The 25,945-nt window shown below is 37.5% G+C and overlaps 3 protein-coding genes across 10 annotated transcripts; all 3 read left to right on the top strand.

The window, feature by feature from the left end:
* Window positions 1-2,361: 2,361 nt before the first annotated feature.
* LOC117627992 (arabinosyltransferase XEG113) lies at window positions 2,362-10,225 on the top strand. Of its 2 annotated transcripts, none has more exons than XM_034360326.1 (13): window positions 2,362-2,851; window positions 3,595-3,891; window positions 4,043-4,248; window positions 4,363-4,468; window positions 4,796-5,052; window positions 5,250-5,385; window positions 5,950-6,044; window positions 6,142-6,195; window positions 7,123-7,236; window positions 8,754-8,852; window positions 9,001-9,120; window positions 9,590-9,676; window positions 9,782-10,225. In XM_034360326.1, the coding sequence occupies exons 2-13, from the start codon at window positions 3,687-3,689 to the stop codon at window positions 9,947-9,949; spliced, it is 1,647 nt and encodes a 548-aa protein (XP_034216217.1). In that variant the 5' UTR covers window positions 2,362-2,851; window positions 3,595-3,686; the 3' UTR covers window positions 9,950-10,225. The 2 variants fall into 2 exon arrangements, with proteins under 2 accessions (XP_034216217.1, XP_034216216.1); XM_034360325.1 differs by having other exon boundaries at window positions 2,432-2,851; window positions 4,793-5,052.
* A 1,360-nt stretch (window positions 10,226-11,585) lies between these two features.
* Window positions 11,586-14,075, top strand: LOC117627571. The gene is made up of 4 exons (XM_034359712.1): window positions 11,586-11,683; window positions 12,564-13,312; window positions 13,422-13,505; window positions 13,654-14,075. The coding sequence occupies exons 2-4, from the start codon at window positions 12,613-12,615 to the stop codon at window positions 13,722-13,724; spliced, it is 855 nt and encodes a 284-aa protein (XP_034215603.1). The 5' UTR covers window positions 11,586-11,683; window positions 12,564-12,612; the 3' UTR covers window positions 13,725-14,075.
* A 4,125-nt stretch (window positions 14,076-18,200) lies between these two features.
* LOC117627569 (catalase isozyme 1-like) lies at window positions 18,201-25,661 on the top strand. 7 transcript variants are annotated; one of them, XR_004585785.1, is made up of 10 exons: window positions 18,201-18,389; window positions 18,567-18,663; window positions 20,386-20,663; window positions 20,854-21,630; window positions 21,785-21,874; window positions 22,098-22,165; window positions 22,248-22,341; window positions 23,109-23,619; window positions 23,731-23,814; window positions 24,507-25,661. XR_004585785.1 is itself a non-coding variant. In XM_034359708.1 (8 exons), the coding sequence occupies exons 1-8, from the start codon at window positions 18,375-18,377 to the stop codon at window positions 23,250-23,252; spliced, it is 1,563 nt and encodes a 520-aa protein (XP_034215599.1). In that variant the 5' UTR covers window positions 18,201-18,374; the 3' UTR covers window positions 23,253-23,896. The 7 variants fall into 7 exon arrangements, 2 of the variants coding, with proteins under 2 accessions (XP_034215599.1, XP_034215601.1); XR_004585786.1 differs by having other exon boundaries at window positions 23,109-23,623; XR_004585782.1 differs by lacking the exon at window positions 24,507-25,661 and having other exon boundaries at window positions 23,731-23,896.
* The last annotated feature ends 284 nt before the right edge of the window (window positions 25,662-25,945 follow it).

The raw sequence follows: 25,945 nt of genomic DNA, 5'->3' as shown, positions 1-25,945 counted from the left end.
TCCAATTGGGTTCTTCTCTAAGCAGTGTTCTGTTTATTTTTCAGACCCATTTATGTTTCATGCTTTTTTCAAATCTTGTGGCTTTAGCTAGAGAAAGAGAGATAAATCTCAAATAGAGAACGATTAATTCTAAGATATTTGGCCGTCACATTCATCCTTCAATGATGCAAATGCTCTTCGGCCGCTTATATATGTTTGAATTATATCACATTGAAGCTAGTCTGTTGACCAAACAACCTACTACTATTTTTCACTATATACTGATGATTTTTTCCCTTAAAAGATAACTGTGTACGCATAGCAACAGATAGATTGATGTATTACCTGCATTTCATGGATGATGGATGTAAGGGAGTTCTGTGGGTTTCAGATGCATTGACTCGTGCAAGCAAAGCTGCAGCTGATTTGGGTTCTCATACCAGTAAATAACCAACGTTCACATTTGTCTTGTCTATTTTATGTCCTAGAAATTTTCTTTGCAAATCAATAGGCTTTGAATTAAATTGTGATCTAATAGATGGCCTTTCAAAATGGTTTAGAAACAATCTTGCTGGTTTTTCTTTTGACCATGTTATCTGCTTTGACCATATCATCTCATTGACCAGTCTTGGAAGGCAAGCATTCCCTGGATGATCAGCAACTATGGCTTGACTCTCATTTGAACAACCAGAATGTTAATCTTTCAACCATAAAACAAAGACTATGGTTGTTACTTTCATAATTAAGGTTTAGGCTTCACATAATGGACAACCTTTGAATAAATGGAATGATGTTGTATTAGTCTTTGATGGAATGGAATGGAATGATATAATGGCAAAATGTTAGCATTATAATGTAAGAGCAGGTTGAAAAATGCATGGTTTTGTGTTAGGCACAAACCGGCCGAACCAATCCGAACCAAACCGATTACAAGTGGTTTGGATTGGTTCGGTTTCCATTATGATTTTAGGCTAATCCGAACCAAACCGGACCGTTATTTTCTTATTGGTTCAGCTGTGGTTTGAGAGTAAAACCGAACCAATCCGGACCGTGCCCACCCCTAATCATATCACATGAGAATTCTACTTTATTTCAATAAGCGCAAAATGTAAAGATTAAAGTGCGAGCGGATAGAGAGAGAGTGGCTAATTAAGCTAGCTCTCTATCTTTAATAAACAAGACAGTTGTAAAAGATTGCTTTCTTTTATCTGTTTGCTTTTTTATCTGTATGCACTGATAGAAAATATTCTCTCAATCTGTTGGTTTGTAGCACGGAAGAAACTTTGTTGCATCCAAACCCGGAGAATAATGCACCTGCAAATACACCATCTCCCGATAATCAGGAAGTAGAGGTACTAATTTAATTACGATTTAAAGTAAATTATTTCTTCCAAAACATTCATCCATACATATATATATATATATATATATATACACACACACACCCACATATATAACCTTGAAATATTAATTTAAAAGTTGTCATTTGTATATATATCATGGGAATAACTGAACAAAATAAAAGAAATAATTTTCTTTAAAAAAAAAAAAAACAAACCATTGACTATTAATATAAATATTGCGTAATTGATAAAATACCACAAAAACAAGATTGGTGAAGTGGTTTGTGAACGAGACTTTCCTCCTTTGAGGGTCAAGGTTTGAGTCTCTTCATGCACACTAAATTTCTTACCTTTTTAGGAGCAGGAGCAGGAGCAGGAGCAGCCGCCGCTGTGGGTGCGGGAGCGGCTGCAGGAGCGGCCGCAGTGGCGGCTGCGGCAGCAGGAGCAGCCGCCGCTGTGGGTGCGGGAGCGGCTGCAGGAGCGACTGCAGAAGCAGCCGCCGCTGTGGGTGCGGGAGCGGCTGCAGGAGCGGCCGCATTGGAGGCTGCGGCAGCAGGAGCGGCTACAGGAGCGGCTGCGGCCACTCCTGCAGTGGCTGCATGAGCAGGAGCAGCCGCCGCTGTGGGTGCTGGAGCAGCCGCGGCTGCTGGAGCGGCTGCGACAGCTGCATGAGCAGGAGTAGGGGCGGCTGTTGTGGCTTAGGGAGCAACTTTGAGATAGAATTTAAAGTTAGAATTTATGATTTCCAAATTCTATATTTTTTTCCCCACGCGAAATTTTTTAATTTCTATATTTTTTATTATCTAAACACGGGAATTGGTCCAAACGACCGTAAGCTAAAATAGGATTCTTCACACGAGGGCAAAATAGTAAACGTAAAATATTGAAATAAAATTTGAAGGACGAGTACATTCACCAACCAAATACAAGACAGAATAATCAACATTTTAACTAGTCAATTATTTCATAATCAACTGTTCAATCAATTATGTCAGAATCTTCCCTTCGCATATGGAAAATTTTAAAGTAAATAATATATATTAATTTTTTGCCACGGATTACAGATTCACATTAAACCAAACCAAACCTTCTCTTATTACTGGTGAAAAATAGGCAAAGAGAGTAAAGAATGAGAAATAAAGGAGACAAACATGGAGGCTCAGCCTGGAGTTGACCTTTACCAGTTGGGAGCCTGAGAGCTGAGAGAGAAATAAGTGAAATAAACCTCTCAGATTCAGATTGGTTCCATTTGGATTTAGGGTTTTCTTTCTTCTTCTTCCCCAGAAGAAAGAAGAAAGAAGAAAGAAGAAAGAAGATGATGTTAATGGCGTGGGAAGGATAATCAAACAAGCAAACAAATCCCAAAACCGAAACAATGGGGTGGAGGAATGCGTTTGACAATGCGAAGCCAGTGTTCGTGACTATATACGCCACTGTAATAATTGGGATCATCTTCTCGTCTTTGTATGTGATATCGGCCATTTACTCTGGCAAGTCTGCTGCAGATTCCACCACCTCCTAGCTTTCCCGTCAGTTTCTCTCTCTGCTTTTTACTTTTGGGTTTCCTAGCCCATTGATTTTGTTATTGTTTCTTACGCTTATCCTTCAATTTCTATCACTTTCATCACATATTGGAAATGGGTTTTTGAGATTTTAGTTGCCCGTTGAATAATTCAACGCTTATGTGCTTAGCACTGGAAATTGTATTTTCATTGTCTTTTATTCTTGTGGAGTCGCAATGGTGCTCTTGTTTATACAGGATCCATTTCACTCTTCCCGCCACATATCTAACCAATGGCAACTACTAACTTATATCGCTAAGTGATTTAACTGATTCGACTGTGACAGCATAAGCTCATTTAGAAACTCAACTCAACTTTGCTCTTGTCCTGTGATCAAACGTCTGACTTTTGGTGCTTTAGTTTAGGTTTTTTGTGTTTTTTCTTGGGTTGAAAAAAGTGGATCAACTTTGTGGTTCTTGTTTGTTGTTACACACCAAAAGTTTCAAGCTTTAAACATTGTGGCACCTTTGTATATCATATTTTCACTTTATTAATGATTACACCGCATGCGGTTCCTACATAGTAAAGTAGTAAATTTAATTTTCCATGGTGCCATCAGTAATATTGTAGAACTCAAGCCATTTGCTTCTTGTCAATGCACCCTTTCTTGCAATATTTGGTGTTCATTCAGTAAGCTTTCTGTCTATGATTTCAGTCATCTCCCTCTCCCTGCATATCTTTAATTTTTGTGAATTCACAAATTGCTACAGATGTAGGTTCTCCTCCTGTAGAGCAAGCACCCAATGTTTCTGAACCAGCAATAGTTCAAGCAGTTCCCACACCTTCCCTAGAGCCTCGAAGCATGTCAACAAGACCCATTTGGGAAGCTCCCCTACACACAAAGAAAATGCCAGCCTTGAAGAAATTTAGACTGAGCAAAGAACTGGTTCAGGAAAGAGTGAAGGATAACGTCATTATTGTGACCTTTGGGAACTATGCATTCATGGATTTTATCCTGACTTGGGTTAAACACTTGACTGATCTGGGGCTTTCTAACCTTCTCATTGGTAAGCTACCCCCCATTCTGGATTGTGCACTTTTATGTCTTTTTGGCCTTTCCAATTTCTTTACATATCTATTCCATTTCCTTGTAAGGAAACATATGTTTTTGTATTTCTATTTATGTCTGCACTTATGAGTTTGAAATTGATGGCTTAGGTGCAATGGACACCAAACTGTTGGAGGCTTTGTACTGGAAAGGTGTTCCAGTATTTGATATGGGCAGCCATATGAGCACAATAGATGTTGGATGGGGATCACCAACATTCCACAAGATGGGGAGAGAAAAAGTTATACTGATAGACTCAATCCTCCCTTATGGCTATGAGCTCTTGATGTGCGATACCGACATGGTTTGGTTAAAGGTAGTTTTTCAGCTAGTACTTTAATTCTTAATATTTTTTTGTCAAGAATGCTTACTTGTTTGGTTTTTTCGTCTGACGATTATGAGTTATCATATATCTTTTTTCGTGGAACAGGACCCACTTCCATATCTTGCTCGCTATCCTGAAGCAGATGTCTTGACTTCCAGTGATCAAGTTGTACCAACAGTCACTGATGACAGGTTGGACATTTGGCAACAAGGTGAAGATTTTGTGTAAAAATACTTCTTTTTTCATCTCCACTATCCTATACGTGCATAAAATGTTTGCAGCTATTCCATGTGCTGGATCTCTGTATCTGGTGACATGAATTTGTGTCCAGCCACAAATTATAACTATGCTAATACTTTGGGAGGGGTCTACCCCTTGGGGATACTAGTATAGGATCCGTAACTTTCCCTGTTTCTGTGGATACCTTCATTACTGTTCTTCAATTTTGACTCCAGCCTAGTCTCTGTTGTTACCCTTGTTGATTGTTTATGTTAAAGTTATTGCTTTGGTTATTTTGCTGATTTCTTCCCTCTAGCAGTTGGTGCTGCCTACAATATTGGAATTTTCCACTGGCGGCCAACAGATGCTGCTAAAAGATTGGCCAAGGAATGGAAAGATATGCTTCTAGCTGATGAAAAGATATGGGATCAGAATGGGTTTAATGATCTCGTAAGGAAGCAGTTAGGACCACCTGTTGATGGAGAGAGTGGACTTGTGTATGCTTTTGATGGAAATCTGAAGCTGGGAGTTTTGCCTGCAAGCATATTTTGTAGCGGGCATACATATTTTGTCCAGGTAAGGTTGTATAGTTTTTCTTTGGTAGTTTGGACATTGTATCTTCATAGTTAATCTCGGCATGGATTTATAGTTTTCTTCCATCTTTTCCTCAATTGCACCCTCAAACTTAGGTTTCTTGCGTGAACGTAGTTCATATAAGCTATAAAAGGTTGTGTATCGCACAAGTCCTAAGCTTTTTAATGGTTTAATGGCAGGCCATGTATCAGCAATTGAGGTTGGAGCCATACGCAGTGCATACCACATTCCAGTATGCGGGTACTGAAGGAAAGCGCCACCGACTACGTGAAGGCATGGTTTTCTATGACCCACCAGAATACTATGATGCACCAGGTACTAACATAAAATATCACCAATATTTGTGCCATGCATTGCACATCTTCTCGATCTTCTTAGGATGCATTTTTCTTGCACTTGCTTCTGTGAAGGTGAATGTGTATCATTTTCTTTGCATCTTCTCAGTTAAGTTTCCTCCCATCTCATGGAGCTTGATCTTTCATGCTCATTTACATTTCTGAAATTTGCTCTTGTACTAAAGAAACTAAGGTACTCTTTGATTGGTAGATTTAACCATTAGAACATAATGGAATTAGAATTAGAATAGAATGCTGAGAGCTGGAGAGTAAAGTAGGAAGAATTAAAAATTGGTATCATTTTGGGGAAGTGGACATTTTATAGGAATGCCAGTCCGTTCCTCTGTTCATTCCAATAACCAAACCACTGCCTAAGTCTGAATTTTCTTCAAAACTTGCCACCTCATCAGCAATAAAAAAGTTTGCATAGAACTGAAAATTTGACCACTTGAATATCTGGATTCGCTACTCTGGCATTTGTTCATGTTGTACTGATGACTGTTCTCATGCTAATGCCGCTTGACATCTTTGGAAATTTATGCAGGAGGGTTTTTGTCATTTAAGCCATCTATTCCGAAGAGCTTGTTACTAGATGGGGAGCATAATGTTAAATCACATTTTTCTCTTATTAATTACCAAGTATGTATGTACTAACCTGCTTCCATTAACTTTTAGCAATGATCTGGATATTACAGTGTTGCATCATATAATTTATATCCGAAATGGCTTTGTTCAGATAAAGCAGATAAGGATGGCACTTGCTATTTCTTCCTTGTTGAATCGCACCTTGGTGAGAAAATATCTATCATTTTGTTTTATTTCACTGCACATTTTTGTTGGACTGGAATGTTTCAGTGATAAATGAGTGAATGAATTTTAGTGTGGGATTATTGAAGGAATTTGTGTTTGTTTTATTTATAAATATCTGGGTGATATTGCAAATTTTGATTCACCGTTGTCACAATCAATTGTTACTATTTTAGTGTATTTAGCTTCTCTTCACCTGAAAATGCTTCGCATGACACTGATAGCTGTTAATAGAATTATATAGGGATGGAAATTGTGGACTTATTCAACAGGTTCTATCATGCATGTCTCATTTACTATCACATACAAGGTTTAGTGTAAATTTTGTAGGGTCCTGCAAGTTTGACATGTAGCAAGATCCTAACTATCATAATCATAAGTAAATAGTTGTTTCTTCTATGAGAATATAGAAATTGCACATGAGGCACTCTATGCCTTGCATCTCGATGCACAAAATAATGTGCTTCTCCACTATAGCCACTTTGGTTGGATGCTCCAACTTCAACATGGTATCAGAGTGGGCAATTTATCCATGTTTTAGGCCCAATTGGCCTCACATGCTCCATGTCATCCTACATAATTAATCTATCAGTTTGGCTTAGTCCATCCACACATGAGCAGGGTGTTATACAAACTCTTAGGCCTCTCCACTAGTAGTGTCTTAGGTTGGATGCATCAGCTTTAACAAAGTGCAATCAAATTGGTCACTTACATCAAATTGGTCTTAGCCTATATACCGTGCTGTTTTGCTTATTGGTTTGGTTATAAGGATAAGGCTCTAGAATCTGTCCGCTAAAATAATCAATCAACATTGTGCCAATATTACGTACCTGGTTTGAAATCCATAATTGTTGCTGAACTAATGCATATGGAGTTCATATTCTTCATATTTTGTATTTGTGATTTTCAGGTCATGCCTCCACTGTGGTGCAGGTTGGATAGGCTGTGGTTTCCCCACCCTGGTGTTCTTGAGGGATCTATCACTCGACAACCTTTTATTTGCCCTCTTGACCATGTATTTGAGGTATGTCCTGTTTGTCGGAGCTAATTTTATATACTTTTGTTTTCTTTGCTTCCTCAATAGACAAGATTGCTCAGAAAATTTCCATTGTTAGAGGTTGACATCCATTGGGACAAGTTTCTATTAAAGCAGCCGTTGTACTTAAACAGCAGGATATCAGTTACATTCTCGACGTCAACACAGCTGACAGACAAATTCATGGCTTTTGCCACTAGAGTTTAGTTTTTGAAGTAGTGAGTGAATTATAACGTCATTGGAGAAAAATAATGATCATAATATTAACTTGGTCATCCTTGCTATGGTCTAAATTAGAAATTTAGCCTTCCTCCTCTATTTAAATTTCTGATGCAGTCTGTTGACCAGTGTTTGTGCTGATTATTTAGATGTCACTACCATGGTTGAAAACCTATAAGGATTACTAGAAATGTCAGTTAAATTTTCTGATTGAAATTGATTATGATCTTCTATTCGCCATTCTTGAGCATGATTAGTTGCAAAGGGGGTTTTCCTAGAGGGTATGGATTCTGGAAGTGCCTTTTCCTTGTGATTTGTGTCTTGTTGGATGTAGTCCGGCACCATCATGATGGTTTAGGGGTTATGCTTCCCTTGGATTTTCCTCAATTACACAAAATTTGACTCGATAGGAAACTAAGCCTGGCCGCATGATTTTTGGTATGATTCCCTGAAAATATGTGCTGAATAGATGATGTGACCCTTGTTTCTTTCATTCTTAATCTCCACTTTTTATGGAGGAAACCACAATATGAGGGATGTATGGTATTTTTCACAAATTATTTTTCATGGAAACCTAAAAAATCATCGTGCTGCATGCAAATGCTTCATCTTCTCTAAAAATTAATGAGTTTTTGTTACTGAGGAAACCACATAAAAGAAAGAATAAGTGTCATGAAGCAAACCCCAAGGACGATACGAATTTTACAATCTAACCACAAGGATTGTGTGCATAATTTTATTTTTCTTTTCTTTCTCTATCCTATCTGTGGACCCTTTGTTATAATCATTTAAAATGTTTTCATTGTAGATAAAGCTGAAATACAAAATATACTGGAAAAAGGTTTGCCGAGAGAAAAAGAGGCAGTAAGAAGAGGATGTCGGTTATAATGTTTTCCCTACAGCTACCTCAGAACAGTCGATTTTCTCTTTTTTGCTTTTGTTTTACCTCTTTTTCTTTAATCCATACCAAGCTCTCTCTGAAATTAGTCTGGACCAGTTTCTTCCTGCCCAACTTTTATTTATCTGGAGTAGTAGTTAATATTTATTTCTAAAAATTGTTGTTTACTTTATAGCTATTTTCCATCATTTTTCAAAGCTTACATTTCGTTTAAACCGAATTGAAATCCGTTGTTCATAATAATGGGTCTGTTTGTACTGAGTGAAGCTTCCTACGAGTTGAACAAATAAATCATAGGAATATTAAGGGATCTCAAAGTCACATTTTACTCTGGTTTTCCTATTCTGAGTCTCCTCTGGAAGCTAATGAAAGACTACTGTGAATGCAGGTAAATGTCATGCTCAAGGAATTGCCAGAGGAGATATTTGGGCCCCAGATCAATATAAGAGAATACTCATTTTTTGACAATCCATTGATGCCAAAACAGGTAAATGAGTATCAGTGAAACTTAACACTTAAACTCAAAAGTAGCACTTTTCTTCTATAACACACCACCAACCACAACCCCACCCCCCCTCCCTCCCTCCTTCCCTCCCTTAGAGTACCATTTATACATTTATGAATCTTTTTTTCAGGTGAAAGAATCATGGCTTGAGGTCCAGCTTTGTCAAGAAGGAACCCGAGACTGCGTTGCTTCAAATACTACCAGCCCATCAGGAGTGCTGAGATTTCCAAAGAGAAGCGATGAAGAAACGGTATTCTGAATGTGTGCGTGTGTGTACGCACTTATTTTCTTGAAAAGACTCTATACATCTATTAATATATACATATACGGTTTAGTGAAAGGCTATCTCTCATTTTTGGCACTCTATATACAGAGCTTTAGTTGAGGGATCCCTCAAATAACTTATTTGAGGGACACCCTTGTAGGGTTGGCATCTATAATGATCTCTAATTTATTATGAAGCTGAAACTGGGCCAGTTTGTTCAAACATTATCAGTTAATCAAACTATATTCATCATTGGCTCATGAAATGGTCAGAGTTTAAGTGGCCTTTAAAGGGGATAAGTACTGTGACAAGATATAGGTGGCCAGGACTCAGACCGACTTTTGAGACATAATATTCTAGAATGTTTTTTTTTCTTTTTCCCTCTAACTCTGTCTAGCAATGTTTCTATTAACTCTAATATTCTTACCACATTGTATTTCACTTGTATATGCAGTTCAAGACAATATTCTCCTCATTCAAGGATGTAAAAGTAATTCAGTTTTCTTCTATGCAAGATGCCTTCCCAGGTTTCACTGACAAGGCAAGTCTTTTCGATATTTTTTTTTTCTTTGGTCTCATATTAATGGTTGAACCGTTCGTACATGCTTATTTATCATGTTCTGATGATATATGAATTTATGCTCAGGCAAGGGAAGAGAAATTCAGGAACCGCGTGAAGCGGTACGTTGGTATATGGTGTTGTGTGGCGGAACACACTCCTGGTCACATATACTATGACATGTACTGGGATGAGAAACCAGGTTGGAAACCTATCCCACCTCAAACACCAGAGGATGATCACCCGCCACCATAAAACCCTAGCTACACGCATGTATGTTTGTCAACACACAAGCAGAGCATGGGAGAAATACGGAAAGAAATATCTCACACAAATTAGTTCCTAACTTATAATTATATCCAACGGAGAGGACTGCATCCACATTTGTACATGGAGAGGCTGTGTCCATCTTAAGAATGTAATTTGATGCTGAAATGCCGTCATCTTGTGTATCAGTAAAGAATTCTTTTTTGACGTGTATCAATATCTCCATAGCTCAAATAAAAGAAAAACGGAAACTTTTTATTTACACGTTTCTTATTTATTTTGTAAGATTTTGAAATGGAACCCTTTTTTTTTTTTTTGGAAATATAGGTTTTTTCTGTTATCAATAAATTAAGAGTAATGCTACACTTACCACATTTTTATCCCACATTTCTATACCACATGATGTGGCATGTCTATATCATATGTCACATTAATTAAAATCAATGAACTGCATTTTAATAAAGAAAGTTTTAATAACATTTTTTTTTTAAAAAGTGTTAATCAATCATAAAAGAAAAGAAAATATTAAATACTTTTAATTGATGTGGCTGTTCACCTCATCTGCCACATAAGGTGGTATGAGAATGTGATATACAAATGTGGTAAGAGTAGCATTATTCATAAGGTAATTAGAATTATTTTTTTCTTTTTTTCTATGTGACAACATTATATTTATTTTGCTGAAAAAAAAAAACCTTAGTAGGATCGCCCCATAACGTGATCTACTACAATAGTGTCTTTCTACGCACTATGTTCGGCATGTTACTTCCATTCTAGATTATTGTAACGTTCACTTGCATTTTGGGGTCCAAAGGGTGGGGATAGATGGGGATTGGTAATGGTTCATGAGAAATTGAGCATGTGGATGGGTTCTTCGGTTTGGTTTTCTCTGCCTTTTGTTGGGGACTTATGCTTATGTTCTTTGATTTTACTTTATTTTTGTCAAAGTTTGGGAGGGGAGGGGAGGGGAGGAGAGGTGACATTGGATTTCGAATATGAGACTAACGATTTGCAGATAAATGCCGAGTTAAGGATTCGGCTGGCTGCTTATGTTCTTTGATTAATGAGTGGTTTTGTTGGTGTAAAATATTGTACGTACCTTGGTTGGCCAATTACCTGTACAACGTAAGTAAATCATTGAAAGGTAAAATATAGTCAACATTTTTATACCTGTTTACAATGAACTACTCGCTCAGGTAACTTACTAGTGGGTAGTAGATAGAATTTTTTACATTGACACCTTGTAAAGATTGTTAGTATTTTTACTAAACTCCTGAGATTTCAAAAATTACACTAATATTCTTTAAAATTTCAAATTATTTTTACAAAATTCATTCCATTAAAAACCTCATAAGTTTTGTGAAAATATGAAGAAGAAAAATTTCGATGAGTATCAATGTAAATAAATTGAAAACAAAGAGGAGGTTAATTTAATGCAATTTTAAAAACTTCACGAGTTTTTGTGAAAATACAAAAAATTCAGTAAACGCACAACATGGAATGGAAGTTGTTGGATCAAAAAAGTACCCTCCTGCATAGGTCGATGGGCCCAATCTACGTAACGTGGGTCCCGCCTATATTTTAAACCCAGTTTAAACCTCTCCGCCTCCTTTGGAGCCAAATTTCATTTTTTGAACACTCCCTCCCTCACCCTCAGATCCATTCCAAACACTTGCAGATCGCCCCAACTCCAATTCCAACTCCAACTCCAAACTCCAAACGGTAATTCTTTCTCCACTCTATGAATCTCTGCTGTTTATCTATTACAAATTTGAGCATCGCACCCTCTCTCTCTCTCTCTCTCTCTCTCTCTCTCTCTCTCTCTCTCTCTCTCTTACACGCACGCACAAATATTTATTATATAATTGAATCTTGTTCAAATTAATTTCCTTTGGCTCTTGAAGTTCTTCCTCATAGGGTTTATGAATAGTAGCAGCTCCATTTAGACTGCAACTTTTGTCTGCAAAACAGTTGATGAGTACCCACCATAGATTTGTACTGATACTCTCAGTTTAGAGCAGAGTTGAATAATTTTCTTCGTTTTCTAATTTTTTTTTTTGCAAATGGGTTTTGAAAAAGGCGGGCGATGTTTATATGTTGCTGAAATTGGACTCATGGGCTCGTCAAATTTGTTTTTCTTGTTACCAAATGTTGAGACTGGATGGTTGAAATATTTCCCCACTATGTGATTTGATAAAGAGACCAGCTTTAAACACTCTCTAGGTGGGTCTTTTAAATTTGAGATTGCTTTCAGGATCGAGGGCATTTTCAGAAACTGGCAAAGTGCTCTTATTTTCTTGAGTAATTGAACTTTATCTCCCTATGATAACATGCCATTTATGGTGACTCCATGTTAAAATGACTAAATTTTCGACATAGATAGTTAAATCACCTCAAGTTGTGTAGCAGGAGGAGTTAAATTTTTGTTTATTTTGTGTGATACTTTTCGTTCAAGTAGGGCAGCAGGAAGAAAATGTTTGTTATATCCGCTATTCGTTTAAGCTAAATGTGTTTTAGCATGATAGTTATATTGGGGCTGTTGTTTTCACTCAAGGATATCTTTATTGATTTTATCTTTCTTTTTCTGCTAATGCCTCTGCAGCCAGGACCTTAGGATCTTCTTAGCCAAGTTAGTTGTTCTGATCCCTCAAATGGTGAGCTCTAACCTCAACAACAATGCACTGGGAAACAGTGTGGTTGGTTCATCTGTGTGCCGTAAGCAATCAACATTACCGATGAAAAAGATAGCATTGAGAGATGTACAGAATGATAATAGGAACTTTATGCCAAATTATCCTGAGAATTGTTTTCTAGGACGACCAGTCGCGGATCCCATTAAGGTTTTGGGAACTAAGATACTCAACCCTGAGTTGCCACGGAGCCCACCTTGTCACCAATTCACGAGCATCAGCAGTGCAAGTGATCAGCTCATGCATGGCGGTGGTGGGAGGAAGTTAGAGTCAGCACTAGGCAAGCGAAGAGTTCAAGGTGTGACAGAACAAAATACTTACTCTCTCAATTTCAAACGATATTGTTCGCAAAAGCAGCAAGACCTACCTAGAGACAGAACCAAGAATCAGGAACATGAGATATCTGTGTTTGCACCAATGCCTTCGGCTTCTCCGGTTAAATTTTCACCTGGTAAACCACCAGTTCCAATTTTTCTTGGAAAGCCCAGTAATGGTTTGCCAGCTGCTCATTCCAGGCACCTTAGATTCACTCCTGAATCTGTGGTTCCTCACTTGGTTGGTTCTGAGAAGAACCATGATGAGCAAAGGACAGAAGGGTTTCTACATTTGCAGAACCTCTTGAAGCAATTTGATGATTCTGATCAGAGAGAATACATCCAGAGTAGGTCATTGTATTATGGCATTGCTGTTTCAATTTAAAAAATTTCATACGAATTTCTGCCCTACACTGAAAATGCTCTGAAAATGCTCTTTGTTCATAATGTTATCAGCGCTTCGTTATTTATCGCCATCTGAGCTTAGCAGACATGCCGTTGAGCTAGAGAAAAGATCAATGCAGCTATCAGTTGAGGAAGGTAAGCTTTATGCAAAAAATCTAACTACTCAAAGAATAAATATTTATTAATATAGTCATTGAAAATATCACCTTTTTCACAAACCCTGTGTTCATTTTATGGCTCTGTCATTGATTTGTTTAACTCTAGTGATCAATGCATCATGCAGCAAAAGAGATCCAAAGGATGATGGCTCTAAATATATTGGGGAAGTCTTCAATGACAAGCAATTTTTTATAGGCAATTTGAGCGTGTTCAGTGCAACAAGTGGAAAGCGATTGAAGATTCAAAATACATTGATATGCTGGTTTTGGTGATGGCCAGCAGAATGAACTCTCCCAAATACCTTGAGCTTACTTTACAGCTCGGGAATTGTTAGCTGTGAAGTTGATGCTGACTCTTCTTCTACTGTAATATGCCCCTCATTGCTTTTTCCCTTCCAACAAGAGCAACAGGAGGTAGTCTACTCTTACCAGTATAATTTGTTATCTCTCTCTTTTTTTATTCTTCTTTTATGTTTTGTGTGTTTTTTCCACGGCAGAAGATGTTGTAATGTAATTGCTTTAATTTTGGTGAGACCAGTTATTTTAGACAAACCATTTTGTTTACAATTAATAAAACTAGAGGAAGATTCAAACTTCAGTATAACGAGGGTACATACTGTCCTCATCAAGTGGCCTATGCAACCATTTTTATCCCTTATAACAGATGTTGGTAACGTACTCAAAGAACAAATATTTATTATATAATTGCAACCCTTCTAATTGTTGTTACACCAACATTATTATGGTAACGTGTTTACTTCCAAATGTTTGTACTCGTTCCTACGCTTCCACATTAAAATTTACAATTGAAATTATTTGCTACTTTTCCTACATACATGAAGCTAATGCTAAAGTTCTTATTGCATCAAGGCCTAGTTACGTTTTTTTTAATTTTTTTTTTATAGATGATCACTATAATGATTAGATGTCAAGTCTTGAACATGTTTTATGCATGAAGAACAAGAAGTATGGTCATATGAGTATAACTCGAAGCTTCCTTGATCTCATGGTTCCCTTGGACATAGAGGTTCTCTAACATCAAGTAATTACCATGACAATCACCTTCAAAATTTGTTCTGTGGAGCTCCGTTAAAAAATAAAAATTGTTAGTTGTTGTAAAATGATCGGGATATGTTAGAATATTGAGTTGCGTGTAAAGTAAATGAAATAATATTTAAAGAGATTCGGCCTTCTCTACGTCTTCAAAGAGCAGCAATATAAAAGAATAAGACTACAATTTTAATGTTTATAATATATGTGGCTTCTCTCTTGGGAGATATCTCTCTGCTCTCATTTTCTCTCCACTCATTCACCCTCTTTCTTTTCTTCCTTTCTTTATTCTTTATATGGGCTCTCATTTCTTCTCAGTCGGTATGTCTGTTGAAGGAAGGGGGAAAGCCTTGCTTGTAGTCAGAATTCTGTGGCTGCTGACTCATATTTTTTTGACTTCACTTGAGTGTTGGCAGACAAGCTTTACCATTATTCATCTTCAATCAATTAGGTTCTATTATTTTTGGGCTCCACATTCTTTACTCTACAATATCAGTATTGACGAGTAACAAAGAAGAAATCCTGTAGAAAAAGACATTGAGCGAGCCCAGAGTTCGTTGATTTTTCTTCTTCGTTTTTTATGTATCCAAATTTGAAGTGGACTCAGAGAGTGGCACTCTTTGTGCCTAATCTGAGCTGGGGCCCATTCTAACCTTATCAGCATATTTCCTGTTTTCAGCAGCCTTAACACAAACGACACCGAAAAATAGCCTCTTCCAGTTTTTTATTTATTTATTTTGTCTGTTTTTATGAACTTCAAGCATATCCACTGCCATAAGTGATTGCGCCTAAGTGTTAGCAAAGCTCCAAGATCTGGATAAGGACTGATGAATGCATCCCGTTCTCAATTATTTTCAATTTTGGAATTCCCACCATGATTATTATAATTGCCGTAAAGAGTGAACATGTGATGTGAAGCCCACTTACTATTTGTGTGGGGACTTTGGTGCATTAGTTTATTGCACACTGGGTGTCATTCTTGCTTGCCAAGGCTACCCACTTGTGCAAATGGGTGAGACAACCAATCATCTGAGAAGAAGAGAGAGCCCATGCTGAGAGGAAAGGAAGAAAACAAAGAAGAGGAGGAAAGAAAGCGGGTAAGTGAGTGGAGAGAAAAGAGAACAAGGAGAAATTTTTAAAAGAGAAAGATTAGCGGGTCACATATATTGTAAATATTAAAGTTGTAGCTTTATTATTTTACATAGTAGAAAAATTACTGTTGCTGCTCTCTGAGTACGTAAGTAAGGCTGAACCTCGTTAAATATTGTGTCTCATTTATGCAGATTAACATTCTCGCACATATTCCAATTATTTTATAACAATAATAATAATTTTCTAGGCCTATTTTTTTGTTTATTATTATTTTTTTTTTTTTTTGTCGTTGAAGTTTTTGTCAATAAAAATAAGAAAAATGTTAGAGAGACCAGCTTTAGATACTAACTTGTATATCATCTCTCTAATAGATTGTGGGATCCATTTTATTAGTGGGCTCTATCTCTATTAGAGAGATGACACACAAGTTGATATCTAAAGTTAACCTCCCTAATATGACCCTAAAAATTTATGACATAATTCTTTGTTGGTCCCATCATTCAGCCTTCCTGCATGAATATATTATATGGGCGAGGTTTTCAATATATCAAATATCTTCACGATATATTGTGCTTGTTCAATGTATGGATGAACATCATTTTATCCTCATGTTTAGATGCAATTTTTGTGAAGAAATATAATTTTAGTTTAATATTCTGGATTTTCAATCATAAAGTGATATTTATGGCATATGAATTTTGAATTTCTATATTTAGAATCTGTGCATTTATTTGCATTTCGTAATATTTAAACTAAATATCTAACCACTTATATGACACATCATTAATCTTTAAGTTAAAGTCTTTTTTTTTCTTTCCAAAAATTGATGTTAACATTAAAGTAAACGTGCTTGAGGTTTTTTTTTTAATTCATCGTAATATATGTTATTTCTTAATTACATAATTTGCTCGATTTTTGTGACTAGAAAATCAAAGTTCTGAAGTTCACTTTGTGCTTAGGGTTCGATCTATAAACTGGAGGTAAATAGCAATAAATTAATTTTATTTACAGTTTTTTCAAGGAGGAAGCATGATGAAAAAAATATCTCCCTCAAGCATGTTACCTTTAAAGTTAACAAAAAAATCTTAGGTTAAAGATTGATGATGTGTCCTATATTAAATGGTTAGATTATTTGAGCGGAATTTCACAAAATGTGATTAAATGCACAGATCCTAAATATAGAGGTTCGGAATTTGTTGTTAAATTGGTTGTCTTGAATCCAGTTCAATGATAATGTGAGATATACGAATGACTCTTTTTTTTTTTTTTTTCTTAAGTGAAATAAAAGATTAACAAAAAATTAATAATTCAATTAAGAATGTTAGCGTTAAAACTAAACAGATAGTTATAGCGCTAACTTACAAGTGATATGGATGGTTTGGACCGGAGGGGCCTTTGGACCATGGCGTTCTTCCTTGGATCATGATGCTGGAATCAAGCTGAAGAGAGAAACGGCAGGTGAGGTCTTGAGCACCGGTGTGGTCTCGGCCGAAGACCCTCTGATGCCAAAGTTAGCGACTAAGAGCTAAGTACTAAATGTGGGAGCACAGTTCAAGTAGAAAGTTTTACCCTATGGCTGGGGCCAGAGGCCTTATTTATTCAGGTTGTTGGGTGATCACTTAGCACTTAGTTTCGATGTAGGACTTGTGAGAGTGTCTTTAATGGTTGACACACGTCTCGACATGCTTTAGCAGGAGCTCCGAGGTTGTCTTGTATGATTGGCCAGTCGTGCTGATGGCGCTCTTGAGGTCATTCAACATCAGGTACGTACCGAAGGTTTGTTTAAGGGGGCAGTGGAGAGCACTTACCAATTGAAGAACATGTATGAATCGGTGATGTATGCCGATTCATGTCGGATTGGCCTACTTCACAGGGTTGGTCTTGACCTCGTTTGCTTTCCACGTGTCATTATGTGAGTGGAGGGTCATATATGGTACAAACAAAGAACAATAGTCAAATTAATAATTTGCATTTTGCCCTGCCATTGTTGTTCGCCGTGAAATGTTTTTAATTGTTTCAATCAAATCTCTATAGTTAGAGCATCCACAATGATGCTCTCTATTTTTTAGCTAAAATTTAGGTAAGAATACAAAAAAGCTATTTTAGAAGCTCTTTAAAAAATTTCAACTCCAACCATACTCTCTAATTTAGAGAGTCATAAATGCTTTAGTTTTTTTTAAAAAAAAATTGGTCCATTTATATTAAAAAAATAATATAAAAAATAGTTAGCATTAATTACAAGTTTGAAATACTCATTAGATAAAACAACATTATATTTAAATCAATTTTTGTGTTCATTATTTAGCGATAATATGTTCACAAAATTTGAAAAATAAAAAGATGATTCCATAAATTTTATAATTACACAGTCAATTATGGTGTTTCTACTCCTTTTTACTCATTTTTACTTTTCAATTGAAAGGTTTGGCGGGAATCGTTCTGACTCGCGACGCTATATTGGCAAAGATATGTTTTCTCTTCTCTTGACCTTCCACTGAGTTTGGATAAAGATAACCAGCTGAGATTGGTAATTTGCACATAAGCGCGAGGGGCCTTCCACGACCCCCAAGTGTTTATAAATTCCCCTATTTCACATGTCACTCTTCAGTTCTCATTTGCCAGAGGACCCTCCTTTTGAGTGGCTTATCTCTGCTCTCTCACCTTCTTATCAAACTCCCTTCTTCTTCTCCCCATCTCTCTCTCCATGGATCCTTACAAGGTACTCATTTCCCTGTCCTAATCTCAATATTTCTTGATTTGTTTAAGTTTGATTTCTTGTTGAATTAATCTTCTTGATCAATCAGATTGGTCATATTTAAGCGTAGCTCGAAACTTTGTGTTTGTTGTTCTTTTAGCTCATCATGGTCTTGTTTCATTTTCGTTGTGTATGTTGCAGCACCGCCCTTCAAGTGCTTTTGATTCCCCATACTGGACCACAAACGCCGGTGCTCCAGTTTGGAACAACGACTCTTCTTTGACTGTTGGACCAAGAGGTAATTCATCACAACTCTTCGTTGATTGATCCTGGGCTTTCAATTGCAACCCAGTTTTTTTTTTTTATATATATTTTTAGTTGCACTTCATCATCTATCTATCTTATGATGCTGTTCACTATTTGTGTGCATATATTTATCTTTGTTATCATAGGTTCTTCGCTTACCTGGGTTTGAATTTTTGTGATGGTTTTCTCAACTTTTTTGAACAAGATTTTGATATTCATGTGATTATGAGATGTAAACTGCTTTTTGAATGTTATTCCCGCCCACTACCAGGTTGAGGATGATTAATCTTTGGAAACGCTTGTGGGATTTAAGATATGTATATATATACTTATATATCTTGTATTTGAAGCTGATCCTTTTCGATTAACCCCCTATCTGTTATTTATTTATTTATATATATATATAGAAAATTAAAAATATTAACTTCTCTTTTTGGCTAATTTTCGACTGCGGTCTACATCTCAACATTTCATCCAATTTTCTATTAAATTATTGAAAAAAATTGGAAAAAGAAGAAAAAGATAACACAAAATAAAACCTTATCTCATCAGTTTTTTTTTTCTTCCCCCTCCCCTCTGGTTTTTTTCTCCCTCTCCTCATCTGCCCGATGCTTCTCGCGAGGTCAACCAGCCCCACCCCCGACTCACCTCCTCCTGCCTCTTTTTCTCTCTCTCTCTTGTCGCCCTATTCTCTTAGGCTTTAGGGTTTTGATCTTCTTTTTTGTTTTTCGTCCTTTCGTTATCTACAAAGTGTGTCTCCCTCCCTCTCTTCTCTCTTCCCCCACCCTTCACCCTCCCCCTCCTCCTTATGTCTCCCTCGTTCTTCAACATCCATAACCTCACCTCCCAAAAAACTCAAACAATCACCCAAAAAATTTCAAGATCTTTATTATTAACCTCACCTTACTCCCCAGGAAACCCAAACAGCCAAATAGCCACCAAATAAAAAAAATTCAAGATCAAAATCCTAAACAGCCACCCAAAACATCTCAAGATGTTTATTATTAAATTTTGTTTTCCTCTCTGTAACCTTGGCATGGGGAGAGAGAGACGCAAAAAGAGAGTGGGAGGGAGAAGGAGGAGGGGGTGATGTTGGTGCATGTTGAAGAGAAGGGGGAAAGAGATCGAAGAGAGGGTGTGATGTTGGTGGCTGTCAAACATAGGGTGAATATATCGTTATTATTTCAATTTTTAATTTTTTTAATTTTTATTTCTATATTTATTATTTTTAATGTTTAAAATGACCAATATGCCCTCATATTTAAAAGCAAATTAGATGAAATATTGATGATTTAGGGGGGAAATTGGCCCAAAAATAAGAAGTTCTTATCCTTAATTTTCTAAAAAAAAGAATAGGAGGCTAATTGAAAGTGAGCTACAAGTTCAAGGGGTATTTCAGTAGTAAACCCTTTATTTTAAAAATTTCTTCTTACTTTAGTTGAAAAATGATTGTTCCGCTCTGTTGGTTCTCGTTTAATTCCTCCAGCCTCCTTTTGGGTTGTCAAGATAAGCTGGTTGGCTGAAACCTTACCTTCTAAATGTAAATAAAAATTACAAATATTTGCAACCGAGCAACAGTCATCTTTATTTTATGTTCTGGAATGCATAACAATCAATTTCATTTTTATGCTATTTTTGCATGTAATCTAGATGATTAAATATGATGAGTTGAGTCGGTGCAGTTCCGAATTAAATTTCTGTTTCTATTTTTCAGGTCCAGTTCTCCTTGAGGACTATCATCTGGTGGAGAAACTTGCCACCTTTGATAGAGAACGAATCCCAGAGCGTGTTGTCCATGCTAGGGGAGCCAGTGCGAAGGGATTCTTTGAGGTCACTCATGATATTTCTCAGCTAACATGTGCCGACTTCCTTCGAGCCCCTGGTGTTCAGACACCTGTCATTGTGCGTTTCTCCACTGTTATCCATGAGCGTGGCAGCCCTGAAACCCTGAGGGATCCTCGTGGTTTTGCAGTGAAGTTTTACACCAGAGAGGTGAGGTTTTTACCTACATATTATCAATGTTTTATTTATTTTCTCAATAGCGTAGGCATATTTAATGGATTTGTATTGGTGTCTGTAATAGATTGCTCATGTAGCATTATTCACCATATACGAATTTATTCGGCTTTATTTTGCTGTGTGGTAATTACTCATGTGGTGACTTTGTTCTTCTTAAACGCAGGGTAATTTTGACCTGGTTGGAAACAATTTCCCCGTCTTTTTTGTCCGTGATGCAATGAAATTCCCGGACGCGATCCGTGCTTTCAAACCGAACCCCAAGTCGCACATCCAAGAGACTTGGAGGATCCTTGACTTCTTCTCCCACCTTCCAGAAAGCCTGCACACGTTCGCCTTCTTTTATGATGATCTGGGAGTTCCACAAGATTACAGGCACATGGAAGGCTCTAGTGTTCACGCCTATACCCTCATCAGTAAGGCAGGGAAAGTACACTATGTGAAATTTCATTGGAAACCTACTTGTGGAGTGAAGTGTTTGTTGGAGGATGAAGCTATTAAGGTTGGAGGAGCTAATCACAGCCATGCTACCAAGGACCTCTATGATTCCATTGCAGCTGGCAACTACCCTGAGTGGAAACTTTATATTCAGACAATGGATCCTGATCAAGAGGACAGATTTGACTTTGACCCTCTTGACTTAACTAAGACCTGGCCTGAAGATATCCTTCCCCTGCAGCCAGTTGGCCGTTTGGTTCTGAATAAAAACATCGATAACTTCTTTGCAGAGAATGAACAACTTGCGTTTAACCCTGCCCATGTTGTCCCTGGTATCTACTATTCAGATGATAAGATGCTCCAAACTCGAATCTTCGCATATTCGGATACTCAGAGGCACCGTCTTGGCCCGAACTATCTGCAGCTCCCAGTGAATGCTCCCAAGTGTCCTCATCATAACAATCATCATGAGGGATTCATGAATTTCATGCACAGGGATGAGGAGGTATTATTATTGTATTCAATTGTTATGTCTCATATGGAATCCCTTTGGCCCTTGTATACTTCGATTGCTCAATATTCTGGGAGGACAACTCCATTTGTATGCATGTTTATTCATTTGAGTTTTCTCTGATGAGTTGCTATACTGTTATCTTCAGGTTAATTACTTCCCTTCAAGGTATGATCCTGTTCGTCATGCTGAGCGCTTCCCCATTCCTTCTAATATCCTTTCTGGAAAGCGTGAGAAGGTCAGTTTCTATCAATTGAGGAATATTGCTTTAAATAATATACCTTAGTTTCCCCGTCTCGTCTGTACATCATCTTTTCTTCCAGCTGTGTCCCTTTTTCTGTCACCTGGGCACGTACACTAGTGTAGGTGTGTGCGTATACATATGTACCGATTGCATTTCTGGATTTTCCTTGTTTTCTGCACATAATAATTCATATGGGAACTTTGTTTTGGTTATTCAGTGCGTCATTGAGAAGGAGAACAACTTTAAGCAACCTGGAGAGAGATACAGATCTTGGGCGCCAGACAGGTATCTGGAGGCAACCCTATGATGTCTCTGTATGAAAATAATTGTATTTAAACATTGTTCTTAATCTTGCATCTTCATGCAGGCAAGATCGATTCATCCGCCGATGGGTGGATGCCCTATCAGACCCGCGTGTCACCCATGAGATTCGCAGCATTTGGATCTCATACTGGTCTCAGGTGAGACTATTTATAAATTATTGCATTTGTGAATTTGTAGAGTTAAGCAACTTGATGATGTGATACTGGAATATGAAGGGTTAGTTTTAGAATAAGCCATGTTGTTCTGATGTTATGTGCTTGTATTGGCAATGCAGGCAGATAAGTCTCTGGGTCAAAAGCTTTTATCCCGTCTCAATGTGAGGCCAAGCATTTGAGGGTTATGCCAAGTCAAATGTTTGAATTCCTAGCAGTGTTATACTAAATTTGGTATGTAATGTGAACTGTAGTTCCAATGTAATAAGCGCCGGTTGTATTTTCTTGTTTCTATACAAGATATTATGCAGTCGTTCTTGCAGTTCACATGCATGAGTGTCCTGTCTTAGTGTGTATGCTTGTGTTTGTGGACTTGGATTGTCATGTTTAGATGAGTCATGTGGCAAAAGCTCGTAGGGTATGTTTGGTACATGGTATTAGACTATGGATATGAGTAAATAGTGAATGTCATTTGTTTGATGTCAACTTGTATTACTTAATTACTGAATTATATTAAACGGAAGTTTTTAATACTCTCATTACCCGACTAATACAACTCACATGCCCCGATTTAGAAAACACACGCTTAATTATAAGATTAGGAATAAAAAAAACACGCCCCACATTTCTTCTTTGCTATCTTCTCCTCGGATATCTCTCTCTCTCTCTCTCTCTCTCTCTCTCTCTCGGGTTGATTAGCAGCTAATGACTACTCCGATGGACCTCTAACCCTAACAAGAATGTTTTTCTAGGACGACCAGTCGCGGATCCCATTAAGGTTTTGGGAACTAAGATACTCAACCCTGAGTTGCCACGGAGCTCCCCTTGTCACCAATTCACGAGCATCAGCAGTGCAAGTGATCAGCTCATGCATGGTGGTAGTGCGAGGAAGTTAGATTCAGCACTAGGCAAGCGAAGAGTTAAAGGTGTGAGAACAAAATACTTACTCTCAATTTCAAACGATATTGTTTGCAAAAGCAGCAAGACCTACCTAGAGACAGAACCAAGAAGCAGGAACATGAGACATCTGCGTTCGCACCAATGCCCTTGGCTTCTCCGGTAGATTTTTCACCTGGTAAACCACCTGTTCCAATGGATTGCCAGCTGCTCATTCCAGGCAACTTAGATTCACTCCTGAATCTCTGGTTCCTCGCTTGGTTGGTTCTGAGAAGAACCATGATGAGCAAAGGACAGAAGGGTTTCTACATTTGCAGAACCTCTTGAAGCAATTTGATGATTCTGATCAGAGAGAATACATCCAGAGTAGGTCATTTTATTATGGCACTGCTCTTTCAATTTAAAAAATTTCATACGAATTTTTCTGCCTTTAGTTTTGCCAGCACTGAAAATGCTCTTCGTTCATCATGTTGCCAGCGCTTCGTCAATTATCGCCATCTGAGCTTAGCAGACATGCCGTTGAGCTAGAGAAAAGATCAATGCAGCTATCAGTTGAGGAAGGTAAGCTTTATGCAAAAATCTAACTACTCAAAGAATAAAGATTTATTAATATAGCCATTGAAAATATCACATTTTTCACAAACCCTGTGTTCATTTTATGCTGTCATTGATTTATTTAACCCAACCCAATTAACAAACGTGTCAAGAATGCTCAACTCGAATCTAACCCATTTAATAAACGTGTCTTGTTGGGTTCGGGTCGTCTTTTTTCTGTGTGAGTTTCGAGTCTTGTAATGGGTTCATAAATACAATAACATGCATGTTACAAAACTCACAATTGAAAAAATTTAAATAAAAAAACAGAGAGAGGAGAGAATATATAAGGGAGAGAGAGAGAGAGAAGAGAGAGAGAAAGAAAAAAAGAGAGGTAGGGGTGAGCACGGTCCGATTTGGACTGGTTTCTTAAAAAAATGGAACCTTGAACCGAAAATGAAGTCCCATGAATGATTTTATAAATAAATTAAAAAAAGAAACTTAAACATTTTATAATCCAACTAAACAAAACAAAACACATTATACAATCCAACTAAACATTATCAAGTTGATTTTTTAAATATAAATATAGTCCCATGGATGTTTTTAAATTTTTTATGTCATATGGGATAGATACCTGGTCACTGTTTCTAGGGCTGCCATTTTATTTTAATCAACCCTAAATCAATTTGAACCACAAATCCAATGCCCACCCTTAGAGAGAGGAGACACGTGTCGACGCACAGAGGTACGACAAATCCACAAGCGGAATTACGGGGTGCCATGGAGAGTAGGGACGACGTTGCACAAGTCGTGACAAAATTGTAGACGATGGAAAGCGCGAAGGCTGTGGAGCTCAAGGAATGCGGAAAAATTAGACGGTGTAATGGTGCTAGGGTTCATATATTAAAGGAAACGAAGGAAAAAGAAGAATTACAACCACGCAGAAGAGAGAAAAGAAAGAAAGAAAAGAGAAAGGAAAGAAGAAAGAGAAAAGAGAGAAAAAGAAAGAAAAAGAAAGCAGTAAGAAAATGTCGTATCCCTTCCCATCTTCTTTGGATCTTAACCTAGCTCCGCCAACACATACATAGGGGCAAGCAGTTGCACCGGTCTGGATGCCCTACTTTGCTTCTTCACGAGGACCAGTGACAAAAAGCGACTCGTTACTCCTTGACAACGAAGTTGCCATGGGAGTTGCGAGGAGTTTGGTGACTCCTAGGGATGTACGCATACTAGGAACGGGGGATGACAATCGGTTAGTGAGCGATGTTGTGGCACTGTGCTTGCAAAATGCGACAACTATCACAAGTGTGGGGCATCGCCTCATTGCAAAATCTTATGAGGTGCAAGTACTAAAAGCTTAGTTGTGGCAGATCAGAATTTGGTTGATGAATATCGGCATGACATCAAAAGATTGAAAAGAAAAAAAAGAAGAAGGAAGAAACAGCAGAGGAGAATCAACGCCAGCTTCAAATATTACAGGCAGAAAATGAAAAGTGATCAAAGATGGTAACTTTTTATTATAAAGAGATGCAAAAACAGCTGGAGGCCTTGGAGATCCTAGGGAAACGCAAACGAGATCACGATGGAAGTTTTGCTGAAGCTAAGAGAGTGATCTTTGGGAGCTCAAGTGATAAGCCCCAAGAAGTGGTGCGTAAAGACCTAAAAGAGGACATCCAGAGGGCCAAACTAAAATCTCCTATGGTGGATTCAGGAAGCGCGACAACAAGATGATGAAGAAGAATTTTTTTAGGTTTGCCTCAATGCACTCTTAAAGGGTGAAATTCTTAGAGAGTGCTTTGATTTTCTTTGATGATTTGAAGTTTTAACCGATACGGGAATAATTACAGTAAATCAAGTACAATTTTAGCTTATACCGACATACTAATAGTGGCGAAAGAGCAATTCAACCGATATTGGGACTCACTACTGGCGAAGTAAAGTGATTTGTAACTACTAAATGATACTAGCGAAGTCTTAAGTTATTACAAATTTTACTAGTAAATCACTGCGCCAGTCCCTTCAAGTGCGGGAAGCGAAAATATTAAGCGCCTGCAATGAGATAGGCTAGTTGGTGCCCCAAATTTGGACTTGGGAGCTTGAACTTTAATCAAAAGACAGTCTTGCACCTCTTGGAGGCTAGCAAGCCTATCTAATT

The sequence above is a fragment of the Prunus dulcis genome, chromosome 5, assembly GCF_902201215.1.
Source record: "Prunus dulcis chromosome 5, ALMONDv2, whole genome shotgun sequence".
In the NCBI taxonomy this organism is placed as follows: domain Eukaryota; kingdom Viridiplantae; phylum Streptophyta; class Magnoliopsida; order Rosales; family Rosaceae; genus Prunus; species Prunus dulcis.
The sequence above is the reverse complement of the archived record's forward strand: the minus strand, read 5'-3'. Positions and strand labels throughout refer to the sequence as shown.